Here is a 19,494-nt window from a genome sequence, read left to right as displayed (position 1 = left end):
AAAGGATTTTTAATGAAGATTACAAATACACAATGGGCACCGTGTATACTATATCCCATACATAATGGACATCCTGCATATTATATTATACTTTTCCTCCAATGACGTCACGTTTCCTACCTCACCCCGTCAACGTCAATTTGTTCGAGTTGGTAATCTAAACGTGTTATGATGTGCTTATACATACCTGAAATCGAAGGGATATTAAGTCAAAAAGTTTCGAAAATCAAGTCAATTAAAGTTTTCGTCTGACTCGTGTGCACAGCTTTTCTAATGCAGCTGTACTGGTTTGGCCACGTAAGACAAATGGGATAGGTGAGGAAACCATGGATGTACACAAAGACCAGAGTGCAAGGCAGGCGGTCCATAATAAGACAGGAAACAGCATGACCCTATACACTATGCTGCATCTCAAGGGTCCTGCGAGGAGAGGGAAATCTTTAGAAGATGGAATCCGTAAAAGTTTACTAGAAACCAGTCTTGTAGTCATGGGTTGACTACATATACGAAGATTTAGTAGTCTTTCAAGAAGCAATTTCAAAGTCTTTCCACAAAGCCTATTGCAAATGTTGACATGATTTCGTTTTAATGTATCATTCATGGGAATAGGCTGGTCGTCTTCTCAATAGCAACTATTCCAAAATACTAAGATCTTCTTTTCCTGTATATAGAGAATGCAGTGAATCATACCGTATAGTTTAAAATTTTTAGTTTTAAAATACATTTAATAATAATGCGTCACCTATTGAGTAATAGTTATACTGACAGTCAGCTATACATAATATATAGTACAACGATCCAGGTATCGTTAATGTAGTTGTGTGATTTACATGTAGATGTCGCTAAGTTATAAGTCGATAAGAACAATGGTAATAATGAAGCGACTCCCCCACCCACGTGAAGTAGTCAACCTAAAGCGGTCGTGGTAGACAGTGTGTTATGGCGCCCTTCCGACTTTAACCTCCCTTAAAGGCCGGTTAGTGTGACAGGAACATCGAGAGAAACGTATCCGAAAGGTTTAAGGAAGCGCCGTAGCACACTTCGATGCGATCGACCGACCAAATAATCTTGTATCAGTGTAATTTCGAGCGTGCAAATCTTGTAAACCGGTACGGTTTCGAGTAGTTGAAAGATTCTCGAGGGTTGAGTTCGAGTGCCGCGCTAAAAGTAAGAGAGAAAAGAAAGAAGTTGCTAGGGAAAAAGATGCTGAGCAGCCGAACAAAACACTTGATGCACTGTTGCTTGCTATTCACGATAATCGTGTTGTTTGAGATTTTTACGGGGGCTTTGAAAATTTGGCCGGACGAAACGCTCGAAATTAACCCCTGGGTTAGGTACGGATACTTGTGGACGGTGGTGTTGTACTTGTTGAGACTGGTTACGTTCCTGCCGCTACCCCAAGTGCTGTTCAATTTCGCCGGTTTAACGCTGTATAATGCGTTTCCGGACAAAGTGGTGCTAAAGGGCAGTCCAATTTTGGCGCCATTCATTTGCATCAGGGTGGTTACCAGAGGAGATTATCCCCAATTGGTAAAGTCCAACGTTCTTAGAAATATGAACAAATGTACCGATGCCGGGATGGAAAACTTTTTATTAGAGGTAGTGACCGACAAAAAGATCGGATTGGACCAAAACAGAAGGGTTAGAGAAATCGTCGTTCCTCCTAATTACCGGACGAAATCGGGTGCTCTTTTTAAAGCCCGGGCTCTTCAATACTGTTTAGAAGACGACGTTAATATCCTCGCGGAAAACGATTGGATCGTTCATTTAGACGAAGAAACCCTTCTTACAGAAAACTCGGTTAAAGGTATCCTCAACTTTGTCATGGATGGTAAACACCAATTCGGACAAGGTCTTATTACTTATGCCAACGAAGAAGTCGTCAATTGGATCACCACTTTGGCCGATAGCTTTAGGGTCGCCGACGATATGGGAAAACTTCGTTTTCAATTCAATATGTTTCACAAACCTTTGTTCAGTTGGAAAGGATCTTTTGTTGTTACCCAGGTAAATACTAAAAGAAAAAGATTTACAGGGTGATTCAAAAGTGAACAGAAAGTTTGAATTTAAAAATAATGTTAATTTTGTGTTAGTCTTAATCAAAATTAGACACTTGTAATGACTATGTAATGAGACCAGTTTGGTACCATTGATTGTTGCCCGAATTTCGATTACGTCATTTCAACTCCTGCTTTGTATCTAAATTGCTTATTTTGCATTTCCAAAGTTTTTTTTTGTTTTAATTCTATATGTTATCATTAATGGAACCACTAAGAAAGCAGACGTAAGAGTTCTAAAACTTGTGAACTTCATGAATGAAAACATTTGTGACCTATTCTGGACTGTCATTTTGAATATAAAAAAAAGGAAGTTTGTATTTCTTTTTTGTAACTCAATAGGCCTGTTTCGGTTCAAGAGTTTTGTGGTTCTGAACCTTTCCGCGCATACATATTGCATATTATGCGTATGCGCGGAGAGGTTCAAAACTGGTCGGAAGTCAGAACTCTTGAACCTAAACAAGCCTAATATTTGGAGAATTTATTGTTTGTTATGAGGTCAAAGAATTTATTGTTGTTTCGTTATGAACATAATCCGAGAAAGCAGATAAATAAAATTATCATTTAATGACGTTTGAGGAAAATTTATTTGATGATTCAAAATGATCTAATTATTGATCAAGGTTTTTGACTCAATCTTTGCGCGTATTTGAAAAGATTTATAACTTTATTTTTCGTTTTAATTGTCATTAATCAAGTAATAATAATTAATTAAGATAAGTTCTCTTGAATGAATCCTTTTATTAATACGTCACTGTTACTCACTTTTGCGTCACCATGTATAATAAAAATGTTTTTGTTTAATACTAATGAATTTACAAGTTAATATTAGGGATTTGTTATCTCGAAAATGTTGAAAAACCAATATAATCTCGTAAATAATTATTTTTACGTACTGCAATATTTGTGGAATTATTTGTAATAACGAAATAGGCGGATTTTTAACGAGATAAGAATTTATCACCTCTGCGAATCATCAAAATAGAATTTGGGCTGTCTTGTCAATGATTAATAATTTCCGAAAACCATCAAGTTAATTATTTTGTGTTAGAAATGTAACTTTTTCGTACAAGATAAAGTTTCTAACAAATATTAAACAAATAAAATTTAAATTATCTGTTATCTTTTAAATGTGTGTGACTAAGGTATACATGGGTTGGTTATTATTTCTATAGATAACGAGTAAACGGCGATGTTGGCAACGCCATGGTTTTTACCTTTTATGTGTTGCCGTAATCGATACAGGCTTGGTGTGTTAACGAGAAATAGGTATTTTTGACGCCCTCTGTTTGGCTATTAAATGCCAGTGAAATTTTGTTGTCAACAACCGATAATTTAGAAACAATTTTTTTTTTGTGTCAAGGATTTTTCTTTTTTTTTATGATTTTCAGGGGTTATAAGAGTAGATGATTTTTTTTAAGAAATAAATGTTTTAAGTGGATCGATAAGAAATTATTCGATATTTTACTCAATAAATTGTCACGAGGAGTACTTATTTTATCTATAATTTATTAAACCGGGTTTCTAGGTAATTTGGTATATCATATTTTTCTATCATATTTAATAAATACACAGAAATTTATTTTATTAGATATTAAGGTTATCTTTATACATGTAAGCCTATTTAAACTAAGTCATCAAAGTTTTAATTTTTGTTGGTTTTTTAGAAATAAAATTTAGAAAGAAAAATGTTTCAAATGAAAACCTCTTTTCAATGTAATCTTCAATATAATTCTTGAACGATTTTGTGTACTTTGAATGCCAAAACTTCGAAGATATGTCAAACAACCAATGTTCAGAAAATAATTGAATCATCAAAATTGTTAATATCTTTTACAGTACTGCTTTTGTGTTTTGCATAATACTAACGAGATATTTAAAATCCGAGAATTTTTTCGGCTTGCGTTCCTGCATTTTTTTGATATAAATGTATCGCACATACATATAAAATATTCGGAAGTTTTAACTCACTCCTGTTTTTCGGAATGCTTTTAAATTTGATAAACCTTACTTGCTTTATTTTTAGGGCATGCACGTGGCAACATATTTATCTCATACATCTCTTTGGATACATTAATTCTCGGCAACCTATTCAGTTGGCGTTTTTCTATTCGTTATGGACCTGTCAAAATTGAGTCTATAAGCAATGACTTTCTGGATAGTGACCAGATACTGACTTAAAGAAAGTGAATTTGTGATATTTTATAATGTTTAGAGGTACTAAGAACGAGGGCTATGTTGTAGCCTAAGATTGTTATTTGAAAAATTTTGCCAAGATAATGATTCTTAAATAATAAATAATTATTATACGAATATTAAAGGTTATCTTTACCGTGTCCAGATAGATTTTATTGGCCACTTATCTATACCACTTGTACCTTTAACTACTATATTATATCTGTGCTATATGAGTATAGTACGATTGATATAATTGATCGCAAATTGCGTCTCCTATAATATTTATCATAATATTTCAAGATGATCACTAATTTTGTTCATAGTTAACAATTTAAAACATACCTGTGAAGTTTAATTAATTTAAATATTTATTTATTAATTAAGTATTTAGATATTCGGAATTTTGGTTGAGTTAAAGACGTGTTGTACGGGCTGCAAAAATGCAGATGTTACAAGACTATTATGAACTCAGGAATGTCATCTGGGTCTATTGTAGCCTTTGAAAGATCCACATGTTCTAAATTAACTTCGGAGATTTAGAATATGACTTTGTTCACATGACTTCCAGGTTGGTTGTCATTTAGAAGATAAAACCTCACCTCATTTGAGAATGTGAAAAGCCCCATTTTTAGAAATGAAATTTAATCTTACTTAATAATAATCTCTGATAAGAAATAAATCTGAGATGTCGAATAAGCGCTAAAAACTACTCGAAACTTTATATTTTAGTGTTTTTCCATTATACTCAACAATTAAGTGCTTCGAGTTATGGTTGCTTTCAAAATCGTTAAGATTGCTGAATAAATTTCTGTGTTAACTGCAAAAATATGTTCGAAAACCCCTCTAAGTGCACTTTTGCAAAGTTATCGTAATCCCCACCGCATAATCCATCCAGCTGAGTTGTTGGAATTTGAATGATATTGAATACTTTTTCATTGGGTTCTTATTAACAGCTTCTTGGTGTACGTGAATGATGTCTTCATATTTTCCTTGTTATTACATGTTCTAGCTAGCAGGATCTCCATAGTAATGAAGATCTAAAGATGATCTTGGAAACAATTTCGGAAACACACGAGATTCGCACGTCTTCAACATTGAGAAAAGGCCGATCAGCGCATAAGATGGAATGGCCATTTAGATATGCATAATAAATAACATAAATCTCAGTGAAGACAATTTCAACACTCTCAATCTTAAAGATGATCTCTGCGTTAATGGATAAATATACATGAAAATAATGTGTCAAGACGTGAAATATTGTACAATCTGATAATGATAACTTAAATAACACTGAACAAATTTTGTGGTGTATTCAGATAGTTTTGATTATTTCAGAATTAGCAGAAATGCACTGCAGAGCAATTAATAATATGACCAACACCAATATGACAATCATCAAGTCACCCACTTCTGATTTGGTTGGCAAAGTATAATTCTGGAAATAATTAATCGCACAAATATGAGCTAATGAATTAATTATCGTTACTGGAAATTGTATCAGGTAAATCCATAGATTGAGGTTGGTAAATTTTTTTTGTGTAACTTGTGAAACAAAGAACAGATTGAGTAGGTTAGTTCAACGATTTCCCTATTGCTGATAACCACTATCTTCATTCATTTTGCATCCGTTCATTATTGCGTCGAATAGAAAAAAAATTGGTTATATACTTGTTAGGCTTTTAAGGCGTGTGCATTTTGAATTCACATCATTCTGGGAATTTTAGAAGCATTTCGACAACGAATACATTTATTCCTAAATTTTTTTTTTGTTATCAAAGAAGGTATTGAAATTTTACTTCATACATGCAACGGTTGAAACGTAGATCTTTGGAGTCGTTTAATATCATGTAAAATTTTCTTTTCCCTATTTTTGTTTGCACAGTTTTCAACATAGTCGAACAAATAATCGAATAAATTGGAAAGGAGCTCGTATATTAATAATTTCAAGCAATACTACATGATCAAAGTTGCTATTAATAATTCTATACGTTAAGGCATCACTGCAGGAGTGGTGTTGACTGAAATTTAAGAATTTGAAAGAGGTGTGTATGTGTATTTGTAATCAATGTAAACACTATTGGCTTTGAAGCCAAGATATTTTAGAAATCTCCTTTGATTTCTTTCAATTTTAATAATTTATAGTTGATATTAAGAATTCCAAAACAGCACTGCAGATTGTCAAAACGTACCCGAAATAAAGTAAATATTGTTAATAAGTTTTTGCGACGTAATTATTTTTAGGCTTATACCTATGTGGTTTTTGTGTGGAAAATGTGGTTTGTTTTGGAGATAAATGCTGAGGTTTTTATGATTAAGTTTATTAGAAATGGAAAAGTTTACAAACTTCTTCTCAAAGTAAATGAAAAAGCACCTTATTAAATTAATTATTTGTTTTCGGTTTTGTTACATAATGCTTGTCGCATCAACGAGTTGATAGCCTTGAAAAATATAATGGATTTTGATTAAATATTTACCAGCCGATGTGAGTCAGTCAGAGTCGAGTGGTTCTATGGCTTTATCAATGAGAAGGGCAGTTTTAAAAAACGATTGTAATTGCACGACGGGTGATTAGCGTTGTCTCTCGAACGTCATGGAAATTACGCAGAAAAAATTGCCAGGTGACAACGTTGCGATTAAACGATTTAAACAAGCCTTTATTAGATGTGACGTTTCCGGTACACATAAATATAAACGTTATAAATTTTGTTTTAATATTTATTGATTGATACAGAATAAAATTATTGAATGAAGTTGTGTGATGCGCAACAAAATGTTTAATCATCCAAAAAAGTCGAGGTTTTGATGCAATGACGCTTCGGTCGAACGAACCCGGTTCTATTTCGGTTTCGATTCTTCAGGGTCCAGTTATTATCAACGGTCCACAGAGCCTCGTGTATTAAATTACTGCGGAATTCCTGCTCGTAGACCCATTTTTTACTAGACCATTCCATATAACGTTTTATGACCGCGTTACCGCCCAAGATACGAACCGCAAACTGATCGAATTTTCTTAAACCCCAAGCGAATAATGCTACAGTAACATAACTGTGACCTTGTTTTCAAAGCTGGATGTAAATGGATGTAAATAAAAAGATTGCCGAGAAAAGATTCTATTTGGCAAACAACAACGCAGTTAGACAACAAAATACTTCTCTGTTCTCTTAAAACGAGATTTGTATGAACGGATTTGAAATGAAATCGTTACAAAATGTTTAAAATTGAATCAATAAGAATGGATGACTTATATTTTTATTATCTTTCCTTGCGACAATTAATTTAACGATTGGAATGATGATATTGATAGAATTCTTATCATAAGTCCTCCTTCAAAATGTTTAGATTTACAGTCATACTTACATCACGTTCTCCTCTCAAATATTGAAGTGGAATTTCAAAGAATAAGTATTAGTCAGAAAAAAATAAATTCTTAATCTATAAATCAGTATTTAGGAAAATTTTGCAAATAGCTTCAAAAATTCAAGCATACCCTCTAACATTTTTGGTACTCATTCATGAATTTGATTCAGCTTTGTATTATTATTTTTTAGCAAAACATTGTTGTTGCAACTAAGCACAGCTGGTCCTAGGATAAGAATCATTGCAGCACCTAAATATTTATATTCCAAGGATGGTTCTCTCTCAATGTGTGCATTGGCAGGAAGGCAATCACCTTTTCATCAAAGTGGAGTTCGAGTGAACCGTTTTTTATTCCGAGTTCGGATGATTCAAAAACAGACTACTTAATTAATCATAGTTATTTAATAATCGTACACAAATAGAGCAAGAGAACACAATTTGGAATAATAAATCCTGAATATAATTCCTGACGGAAATAAATGACTATTTTATAAAGATTTGTCAAAATGTTGATAACAATGTTGGTCATCACCTAAATATTCACTATCAACCGTCAGTGGGCCACACTTTCTCATTATACTTAACGGACGAAATTGAAGTCCTACAAATAATAAATAATTTAAATAACACAACGGCAACGGGTGAAGATGAAATACCTACGAGCGTGCTAAAGCATTCTGCAAGGTACTTGGTTAAACCGCTAATACATTTAATAAACACATTCTTCACTGACGGCCGTTTTCCGGATTAGTTGAAAAAGACAGTAATAATTCCAGTCTATAAAAAGGAGACACGTTTTGCTATGATAAGTATCGTCCAATAGCTTGTACACAAAAGAATTATAAATTATTTAAACATATATTGCACGAGAATCAAATTGGTTTTCGGAAGGGAAGATCTACCGAACTTGCGATGTTTCAACTGTTTGAAAATATTATCTTGGGAGTAAATGGAAAACAGGCCACAACAGCATTGTTAATGGATCTTACAAAAGCCTTTGATAGTGTACATCATTCAATCCTTTTGACCAAGTTACAGACTTGGCTTTAGAGGTGTTAGCTTGTCATGGATGAAATCCTATCTATCAGGGAGGTTACAATGTGTAGTTGCCCATAAGCAACAGAAATAAGATTAGCTTGGAGGGAAGTCAAGCTGAGAGTACCTCAGGGTTCCATATTGGGTCCTCCATTGTTCCTGCTGTATGTGAATGACTTACCACGTGTAACGAACAACATTACGATAATGTTTGCGGATGACACAACGACCGTGGCGAGGTGTAGCACTGATTATGAAATCCAGAAATCACTTACTGTGGATCTGAATAAACTTGCGGATTGGTTTGAAGCGCACAACATAAAATTAAGTACAAAAAAAACGAAAATTGTTAGCTATCATTTATGCTCTGACCAGATCATGGCGAGGTATTGGGATACTGAGATTGCCAGCGTTGAAGAGATTTCGTTTCTGGGTTCGAAAATGGATCTTGCACTGTCTTGGACCAATCATATTGATTTCCTTGCTGGCAAGATCACTCATTTCTAATATGCCATTCGGATTATTTCCAGATCAGCTGGCATTGAAGCAGCATTAAATGCCTATTATGCATATGTTCATTTCTTGCTAAGATGTGGAGTTGTCTTTTGGGGTCGTGGTGTTGGTATAGGTAGAAACTCGTTGCTGCTTCGTTGGTTTGGTGGATCATTAAAACTGTCAAGCGTATTTTTTTTTCTAATATTATCTTAAAGCCAAAGTGTTTCAACTCACAATTTCTTGCAAAGCTTCTTTCTCATTATTTTAGCTGCTTAGGAGGTGGTCGGTATAGTATTTAGTGGTGCATCTTCTTTTCATATATTTTTTTTAGCTCATTCTTCCCAGCCTTTCGGTAACCATAAATGAGTCTTTCACATCATCGTCAACTTTTAAGGTTCCAGTTCTGGTACTCTGATTACTTATATTCTAAAATTAAGTTTATGACTTATAATAAAAAAGAAGTAGGTGATCTTATACAGTTCTCAATAATGGAAATTCTCAATAATTAATATATAAAGAGCATTTCATCATATCCAGTTTTGTAATCCACAATGGTTAACTTGTCCGCATTTGCTTTAAAGTAATTATAATTTTAAATAGTAAAAAATAGAATTGTTTATTGTTCTTGTGTCGATCTTTATTATTGTAATTAATTTTTTATTTTTTTTTGCAGAGAGTAAACAATCGTGTTATATATCATCTTATCTGATGTTGAAGAAGAATTTTAAAAATGTATTGTTATTTTTTTAGAGACAATACAAAAAAAACTAACCGATTTGACCTTTCTAACAATAGCCGTGAAAATAATTTCAGTTGCAATGCTGTAAAACGGAGTAAAATCGTTTTGTAAAACGTCGAATGAAAATTTACCGAAACATTTTAGAGCGAAAACATAAAGTGCATACATAAACACATTCTATACTTAAAGTTTTATGTTACGCTAAATCTTTCCTATCTCTAATTAAAAAGAAATTCCTGACGTTACAAAGAAAATGTAATTAAAGCAAAGCTAAGTCATTTATTTATGTGTCAATGAATAACAAACGGTAATAACAAATAAGTGGAAACCCCACACATCGAACTAATAAATAAAGTTCCTGTGATATGTTATTCAAGGTTAGTTGACGACCTCTAAACAACACGTTAGATGTCTGGATAGTCTTAGTTTTGATTACATACGAAATAGTTATTTTCCGCTTGCATTGAGACACCACCTGCGATTTCCTAGAGTTAATAGGTTCATGTTTCAAGGATAGAACAGTTTTAAAATAACAATTAAACGTTAAAAAAAATAAGGATTTATTAAACGTGAAATCTAAGGCCAACATCGCGCCACGACGACGACATTTCCCATCGATAATCGCTATTTTGTCGAATTGATCGTGACTCCAATGCGCGCTCCACTTGAAGGCAATTTATTGTATTAGTGAACATCGAATATAATCGTGAAGAATGATCAGATTGATGACCGACCTCTATGTTTTGGGTACAAATAAAAATTTTTTAGATAACATAAAAAGATCGGTAAAATAAAAAAAAAAAACGATAAAACGCAAAAATATTTGTAGTTATGATAATAATTTGAAATAAAAACTAGGGCGGTATCGAATTTAGCTCGTAAATTATGTAATATCAGTTAAAAATACGCGTGTTGGACCGAGGTCAAAGTCATTCTCACTCGAGTTACTAACGTGTCTTTATTTATTAGTATAACAAGTGTATAAGATCTATTAAAATGATTTTCTTTAATGTGCCAATCTTAAGCAATCCAAATTAAAAAAGGAATTAAAAATAGCCAAAGCAACGATTAAAAATGCATGGTATTGATGTTCTAAATGAGGTTTAAATACAGGAAGTCTATTCATATTGCGATTATAAACCGGAAATACAAGCCAAATGGAGTTTATAACTGCAATCAATAGAATTATAGAGAATGAAAAACATTTTTCATAAATTTTACATAAACCATATTTTGAACACGATAATGTAGAAAATAGACGGGCGTCGATGTTATTTATATACTCAGGGATGAATCCGTATATGAAATACGTGTGCGTGTTATACTTGTTTTTTAATCGTTTTATGCTTAGGATTACACGTGTGTGCTTCTTAGAAGACGTTTCATAAGAGTCTTTAAAGGAAAATCCAAATATTAATATATTTGATGTAAATTTGAACGGTAGCAAAATACATTATTTTGTAGTTGTTTTTGTCACTGTCTTGTGTAATAATACCTGGTATCAACACATTTTAATCTTTTCTTCAGAATTGTTTCGTTATAGTTTTGAGAATTGTTATTAAAGGCTATTGTAAACGGAATCTGTTTTGAATTACAATAGAAATCATCATGAGCACTTTTCTAAGTATTCTAAGTATCAAGATTTTGTTGGAGAGTTGTGTGTATTTAAGGAATTTGCTAAAATGTTTAATGACGCTTGATCGTTATTCAGCTTTCTCGAAGAATAGATTAATAATTTGAAAACCTATTCAAGGAGAAAATGTTTGTTAATCCATGAGTTAGCTGAAGATAAACAGAAAGATATTACGGAAGCAGGGGAATATATCAAATTTCTCTTTTGATCCTGGACGCCCAATTATGTTCTATTATAGACAAGCGAAGCTCCCATAGTAACAGAAATAACAAAAATCTTAATACATGAATATCAAAACTGGAATAAAATTGTAAATTACTGCTAAGCAAACTGTTGAATCTATTGTGGCTTTAAATGAAAACTAGGTGAGGAGATCTGGATGGAATTGCTGATTTTGCTGGGCTGGTTAGAGATCAAGTTTTCTGCATTAGTTCTAAATTACCCAACCCTTGACTTTCAGAGCTTCTAGCAAGCTTAGTGCACTTTTAGCCTTTCTCTGTATACAATCTATACCATAGAACAACATTTGCCGGATATTTTGCCGTCATTGAGAACCATTGGTTACTATGTTTTAATGATGATTTACATTCTCTCATAACATTATCATTTCAGTTGTGCATAGAAATAAACTCCATCTAATACAGAATCGCTGGCATTTGGATCAGAAAGATTAAATCAATCCTTCGCTCAAGACTTCTTTCAAATTACGGATTAAGGAAGCAATGGACTTAACTCTATAGATCTTGTCTAAATTGTACTGATGAAAGAAAGTACTATTTCAAAATGTTAGAAGTGCCAAACTATTCTTAATATCACTTATTGCAAAGATACCTTATATCTCTTGTGTTATTTATGCAGCATAAAATCATATCTTAAGTTAAGTCTCAATTAAGTTTGCTTCAAGATAACTTCGTATAAAATCTACGACGTCGCTATATCAAGTCTTCGCCATGTTTTAACATTCTAATTAGTGCAGATGACAGTTTTCAAAACTGCATCATGCCTTTATTGGGTCTGTATTAATTACTGCATCTAGCGCATCAATACTTTTCCAAAATAATGCATAAGATCTGTCTATACTATAATTATATAATATTATAATAATTATATATTATACTATAAAATCTATTTATGACATTGAAATCTGATGAAATCACCATTATGCTTCCTAATTGGAGACTTAACACATCTATCAAGTCTACTCTGAACTTTCTCAAAATCGGTCTTGCATCAAGTCTGCATGGGAGCAATTCCGTATAAAGTCTTGTCTCTTATCTCGACATCAAGCCTTTACTATGTGTCTGGTAAGTTAAGTCTGCATCAAATTTGCTTTATATCTCAATCGTTCACTGCATCTTCTATCACTACGTTTCAATCATGTCTCATCTGTCATATCAAGTTTCCATAAAGTCAGTATTCAGACTCTATAAAATCTCTTCGGCATGGAAACACTGTACCTGGGAGGGCAAATGGATCATGTCTACTTTATATCTCCATAATATCTACATCAAGGTTGAATAGACACATCTTTGTATAAGGTCTACATCATCTCTTCAGGTTGTTTTTATCAAATCAACTTCGTACAAAGTCAAGTCTTTATCTCTAGCGGATCTACATCAAGACTACTTCAAAATTTCATTGCATCAAGTCTTGAAGTCTGAGTCAAATTTTCATTATGTTTCAATACTTTTAAGTCTGTATGATGCTTGCATCAAGTCTTGAGCATGATATAATGTTCACATTGTGTCTGCATCAAGTTTGCATCAAGCAGGATGTAGGAGTTCATCAAAACACGTTCAAGATTGTATAAAATCTCTATGTAGTCCTTGTTAAGGTTGCATTAAGCTTTTGAAGTCTGCATTAAGTGTCCAATATGTTTCATAACTTAAAGCGGAAACCTTTTTGTTTCAAACCTTGTTAGTTGCAATATAAATGTAGGCAGGTTATTGTAAAACCTAACATCAACAAAATCAACACCCAGTCACAATGCTAAAGTACAAAAGTTTCGCAGCAAATTTAAGGTGATCCCGCACATTATAGTGATATACATCGTATGCGTTGCAGTTTTCCACATTTTTAGTTGGTGATAGAGGTTTTAGAGAAACTTTTAACACCTATAGCAACTTCGAACTAGTTCAAAGTTTCTATTTTTTTTTATTAACTTTGTTCACTACGTATTGGTTTAGCATATTTTATTCTGTAACCAAGCAGGGTTATTAACATAACCCAGTTTCGTATTAATTTCATATGCAAAACAATTTGTGATGTTAATTTTGAGATAAAAAAAAATTATTTAAATTTATGGTATAATAGAAATATTTAACCCATGAAGTTAAAATATGACATTTATTGAAAGAATGGAGGAAGCGGATTTTAAAATATGAATCATAAAATCTGCATGACACAGTAGAGCAGTAGGCAGTACATAAATAACTTGTTATTTTTGCTTATCATTTGACCGGAAACGTCGTCTCCAGACGATAAGAGATGGTAAAGAAATGTGACCTTTCCCAATGAATAACGACTGGCGCCAAAAGAAAAAAAAATAAATAAAAGGAAAAGCAAACATAAAATAGTAGTTATCGTTTTTTGTTGAACATTCCCTAGGTAATCGTTTCAAAATAACAACTTCTAATAACAACTTTAATTGAATCCATTAATTTATATGAAAAGCAATAATATGTTTTTCCATAACGCCATATGCGTGAGCAGCTGGTTTTTCCGTTATCAAAATTTCAATCGTTCAGGGGTTCGTTGGGAACACGCTATCTCGTGTTACACACAGAGAAAGAGACGCGCGTTTTGCACGCCACATAAATCAATATCAAGTTTCCAAATGTCGCCCACGATTCCTTTTTATTATTAAAAATTCCATTTCTTTCATTTCAAAACGTCAATCGATTTCCACTAAAGTGTTACTAAAATTAGAAGACGTGTATATATAGATATGTTTGATCGTTGATGCAGAGACAATTAACACTCAGTTGTGATATTTTATGACTATTGGACTTCAAAATACATTACTTAGTCATTGTTGTTTAGGTTTTTTGAGCGCGCTTCATCGGAAAAAAATTTTTATAATTTATTTTTATTGTTTGTGTATACGTAATAACTGTTTCCTCAAGGTTTTCTTTTAGATGAAATGTTTAGTTTACATGTCAACATATGTTTATATTTGCAATATTCAAATTTGGATAATGAAGCGAAAATTATTGTGGATATTTATCTTCCGATACAACAATAAACTACAAATTTGATGAACATTGTGCACTTATTAAAATTTCTGTTGATTCAAATCTTTCCAATAACAACTCAACTTATCGCAAGTCTTGAATATCTTTATTTTATACAAGAACGTTTTTATGATTTTAGACGTAAAATTGGAATAATTGTTTGGTATTATTTTGCTATCACAAGTATGCATATCACAAGAAACTCTGTCGCTATTGATCTCAAAGTATTTGAATTAAATTTGCTTAAATTAACCATCAGTATCAACTACAAAAACGACACTTGAACTTTAGCAAATTCGCTAATCAATATTTGTAATCTAAAGTGGTCAATGTAGATTTAATGGAAATTAATGGTACATTTCAAAAATTCTGATTTGTATTAATATTATTTTATTGATTAGGAATAAATTTCTTTCTTCATTTTGCCCATTGTCTGTCAAGCTTCTTTCCTTATTTCCTGTATCAATAGTTTCGTTTGCAGTAATCTAACGCTTCATCATCTGTGTTTTTTAAATTTGATGTAAAATCATTGTACCGAATATGACGGCTTCTTGGCTTCTCCCTTTTTTTTCCATTATGTAGGAGGAAAAAGCTCTAACAGCCGACCTGGCTCAACGCCAGAGTGAGGGGCTCGCACCCTCTAAAAAACCTCCTGTAGATCTCTGCAGATGGGCCGGAAATACGCATGCGCGTTTCAAACTTCGGCCTGCTACGCTGTATCATCTTCTCCCTCATACACACCAAATCTTCTTCATCTTTTTCCGCACCTCTATGCTCCGTCCCCCCAGTCGTCTGACATTCCACCATCTCCCACCTCACCAAACACTTCAGATTCTTTCTTCAACACCCTGTACTGTTTGCCATAACCGATTTAGGGCACTATGCCTCGTTTTACTCCTTCTTCTGGCATGGACGACTCATACAACAAACCGTTTACTGTTATAGGATTCCTTGAAAGCTACGCACCCGGGTGGGGGCGCTACGCCCCTCTTCCTCTCAGACCCTGCTGCATTTCACTTTCTTACTCTTCCGCGGGGTCTACTGCAGCTCAGTGTCAGGAGTACCGAAAAAATAAGAAAACAGCCGCTAACTTTTTATATATTTCATTTAGAAAAATAACGCACTCGATAAGGGGTGCAGAAAGCACCCCTTTCCGTCTTTCCTGGTTCCTACAGTTCTCGTATTTCCTCTCTCTCTTTCGTCTCTATCACTTGTTTTACGTATTTCGGGACCATATTGGAATTCTTCTTACTCTCAAGCATAATTCCAACGCAACTTTCCGGTGACATCACTCTTCCCTGTCCTATGTTTAACTCCATTCTCTTTTCTTCCCATCTCTCACAGTGGTAGAACGTATGTTCCACATCGTCCAGTTGTCCGCAGTACACGCATGTTTCGCTGTCGGCCCTTTTATGTTTATACAGGTGTACCTTGAAACAGCCATGGCCGCTCAAAAATTAATTGCGTCATGTAGTAATTAACTTCTCCCCATTTACGTGTAAACCGTGATACTATGTCGGGCAAGATTTTTTTTAACCATCCTGCCTTTCCGGTGTTTTCCTTCCACCTACTTATCCACTCCGCTATAATGTCCTCTACATCTGCTCCTTCTTCCTCCGTATATGCAATTCTTCTTTCCCAACTCAACCCAACCCATCGCAACGCAAATCAACCCACTTCTCCAGAACGTCTCGTAAAACTTGCAGTTGATCTTGACGTTTCGATCAATGAAAATCAACGGCCTTTTTTCCGGTGGTGCAAATGCCAGCCCAAACCATCATGATTTTTGCAGCAGCAGTCTTCTGCTGGCACAGCTTGTGTAGTTGACTTTGGTTTTGATGATTTCGGATAGGCTCGATCATAAAAATCTTCTGATTAGTGAAGAGAAGTTTTGATAATCGACCACTAGCGATCTCCTTAGCTTCATTGTATTGTTTAGCTTTCTTCTGACGATCTTTTGCACATTCTTTGAAGTCGTGGCGGTGATTGGACGACCTCCCCGAAGGTGCTGCGCAGTCCTTGCAGTCTCCTTATAACGTTTGGTGTTAAACATCGTAGACAATTTAGGCTTGTTTTGGTTCAAGAGTTCTGTAGTTCCGAACAGTTCTAAATCTTTCTGCGCATACATATTAAATGCATGCGGAGAAAGGTTCTGAACTGTTCTGAACTGCAGAACTCTTGAACCATTTCGTCGTTCTTCATTCCTGATTTGTTCAGCTGAACAACAGTGAATACTGCTCCTTATTGTTCAATTTCCTCATTTACAAAGTCTTTAAAAGGTTCACACAAAATTTGCTTTTACTATAAAGTTAAATACACTACAAGAGTGTCTTATATATATATAAGACACTTTACATTCTCTGCACTTCTTATGCTAAAATTTATTACGATTCTTTTCCTTAAGTTTTATATTGATTAGTTATGATGTTTTTATTAATTCTTTGTTTTTTAATTTTTAGTTGGGAGCTGAAAAGAAAGTATCCTTCGACAACGGTTTGGATGGTTCCGTCGCGGAAGACTGTTTCTTCGCAATGCGAGCGCTCGATGAAGGTTACAGTTTCAACTTTATCGAAGGCGAAATGTGGGAAAAAAGTCCTTTTACACTTTGGGATTTTGTCCAGCAACGAAAACGTTGGCTTCAAGGAATATTGTTGGTCGTCCATTCGAAAGCGTTGCCCTTCAAGAAAAAAGTCTTACTGGCCATCTCGTGTTACTCTTGGGTCACTCTACCTCTTTCAGCGTCCAACGTCGTTTTGGCAGCTTTGTGTCCGATTCCGTGTCCCCCGTTTATAGACATTCTATGCGCCTTTATAGCCGCCGTTAATATTTATATGTACGTTTTTGGTGTAGTCAAATCATTCACTATTTATCGGTTCGGTTTGTTGAGGTTTCTTTTGTGCATCGGTGGGGCGTTACTCACAATGCCGTTTAATGTTATTATTGAGAATGTTGCGGTTATTTGGGGAGTCATTGGGAAGAAGCACAAATTTTATGTTGTAAACAAAAATGTTCGACCCGCTGTAACCGTTTAGTTTAATTTAATATATTTTTAGTTAGTTTTATTAATTTTTAGGTTGAGAGGAACCAAAACGACTTATAGGTTATATTTTGAGAATTGAGGGCGGAGAAGAGGATTATTTAAAGATCTCGATATTATAAAAAAATATTAATTAATGGTTTTAATTTGTATATGATGGGTTTGGTGGTGGTTTAAATATAAAAGGGAAAATTGGGACCAATTTTATGGGATCCTTTTTTGTAAAAATCCTTTTGATTTCAATTCAAAAATTTCTTTAGTATCTTTAAATTAATTTTAAGTTTAAAGAGTGTTTACTAAAGAAATTTTAACACATTAATAATTTTTTATGAGAATGAAATCGCCAAACTTCTCATATATTGATTATTTATAACCTTACCTCTTCTCCTTAAGAAAAAAGTCACATTGTACTCGTGTCTATTGTACGAAGGGTGTTAAAAGAATCACCTCTCATAAATAGAAATCAAATGGATGTGACAATAAAGCACAAATCGTAAAAAAGCACAAGGACAACGATGATGGGTATTAAAAATATTCTAAATAGAGTTGAGATGATATAATTCGTACGTGAGAAGTGGTTATAATGTAAAAAGAAAAATTAATTTTAAAAGTAATTTTTAATTTTACAAATAAGAACACTCGTCTTTACGTTTTTACGGAGTTTTAAATTAAGTAATACTTAAATGGCGAATTTAGATCTCTGTTTTCCCTCCTTTTTCCCCTTCGCATAGAACAAATAATTATTAATTCTTCTCAAAACTTTTTTTTTGGTTTCAACGAATGTTGCCAATTATATTTATATAAACGGATTATACACCGATTGCCAACATTAAAAATATGCCTCGTTGCATTCCACGTTCCTGTAATTAGCACCGTAAAATCCTTATTTATTTTTTTCTAGAATATTCTCTTTATTAATTATCCTTAAATATTTTTTAAGATTAAGTACTACTTATTATCGCCTGTAATTTGTACATAGATAAAAATACATTCATTGTACGATTTCGCTTAGAAAGACCAAACAAGAGATAAAAGTGTTGAGGAACAAATGGGTTTATGTGTACTCAAACTGAAACGTTTGGGACCTCATTATGCCACGTTTTTTTTTTCATTTTTTTAGTGCCATTGTTAATTGTTAAATATGTATTCGTATGTATTTATTACTATAGCGAGAACAAAACAGTGACTGTATCATAATATTATACCCGTGTAGAAGGACGTAATTTATTCGTGATTATATTTTTTTGTACGTGTGTGTGTATCGTGTCTTCGATTTAATTCTTTTTTGCGCGCCCAGTTTAAAGTTGTTGTGTATATTTTTGTATTATTATCATTTATATATATATTTTTTTTGTTTTAAAATGTCTTTCGTGATTATATCATTTTTTTTTCAGTTGGTATACAGTATTAGTTTTGGTATACAGTATTCCATTCGCAAATAAATCAGTGTCTTGAAGTAACTGGATGGTTTTATATACCTTCCTTCTTTATAGTCATCACCTTCATTTTTCCTTATCTGAACATATCCTGGAAACTTAGAACTTGCCTGATTAAATCTATTATTAATTTTTTTTAATTTTAAGGATCCTCATGAATGATTATGAATTCCATCACGTACATTTATTTAGTTATATTTTGAAGTAATTATGAAAATTTAACCAGATGATAACATTAGGAATCGATCTAAAAATTAGGATGACCAACACGAAATGCTTAAAGACGCACGTTGA

General features: G+C 33.4%; 1 protein-coding gene across 1 annotated transcript; it reads left to right on the top strand.

Annotated features, from left to right (window-relative positions):
- The first annotated feature begins 904 nt into the window (after positions 1-904).
- LOC111427564 (beta-1,4-mannosyltransferase egh) lies at positions 905-19,224 on the top strand. The gene is made up of 2 exons (XM_023062776.2): positions 905-2,007; positions 17,187-19,224. The coding sequence occupies exons 1-2, from the start codon at positions 1,204-1,206 to the stop codon at positions 17,757-17,759; spliced, it is 1,377 nt and encodes a 458-aa protein (XP_022918544.1). The 5' UTR covers positions 905-1,203; the 3' UTR covers positions 17,760-19,224.
- Positions 19,225-19,494: the final 270 nt, after the last annotated feature.

Source organism: Onthophagus taurus, chromosome 11, assembly GCF_036711975.1.
Source record: "Onthophagus taurus isolate NC chromosome 11, IU_Otau_3.0, whole genome shotgun sequence".
In the NCBI taxonomy this organism is placed as follows: Eukaryota; Metazoa; Arthropoda; class Insecta; order Coleoptera; family Scarabaeidae; genus Onthophagus; species Onthophagus taurus.
Note: the sequence above shows the minus strand (reverse complement) of the source record. Positions and strands in the feature narration are given on the sequence as shown.

Excerpts from the sequence above, each read along its gene's own strand:
- LOC111427564 (XM_023062776.2), top strand. The coding sequence starts at position 1,204 with ATGCTGAGCAGCCGAACAAAACACTTGATGCACTGTTGCTTGCTATTC. Across the intron at positions 2,008-17,186 it reads GATCTTTTGTTGTTACCCAG|TTGGGAGCTGAAAAGAAAGT; the intron begins GTAAATACTAAA and ends TTTAATTTTTAG.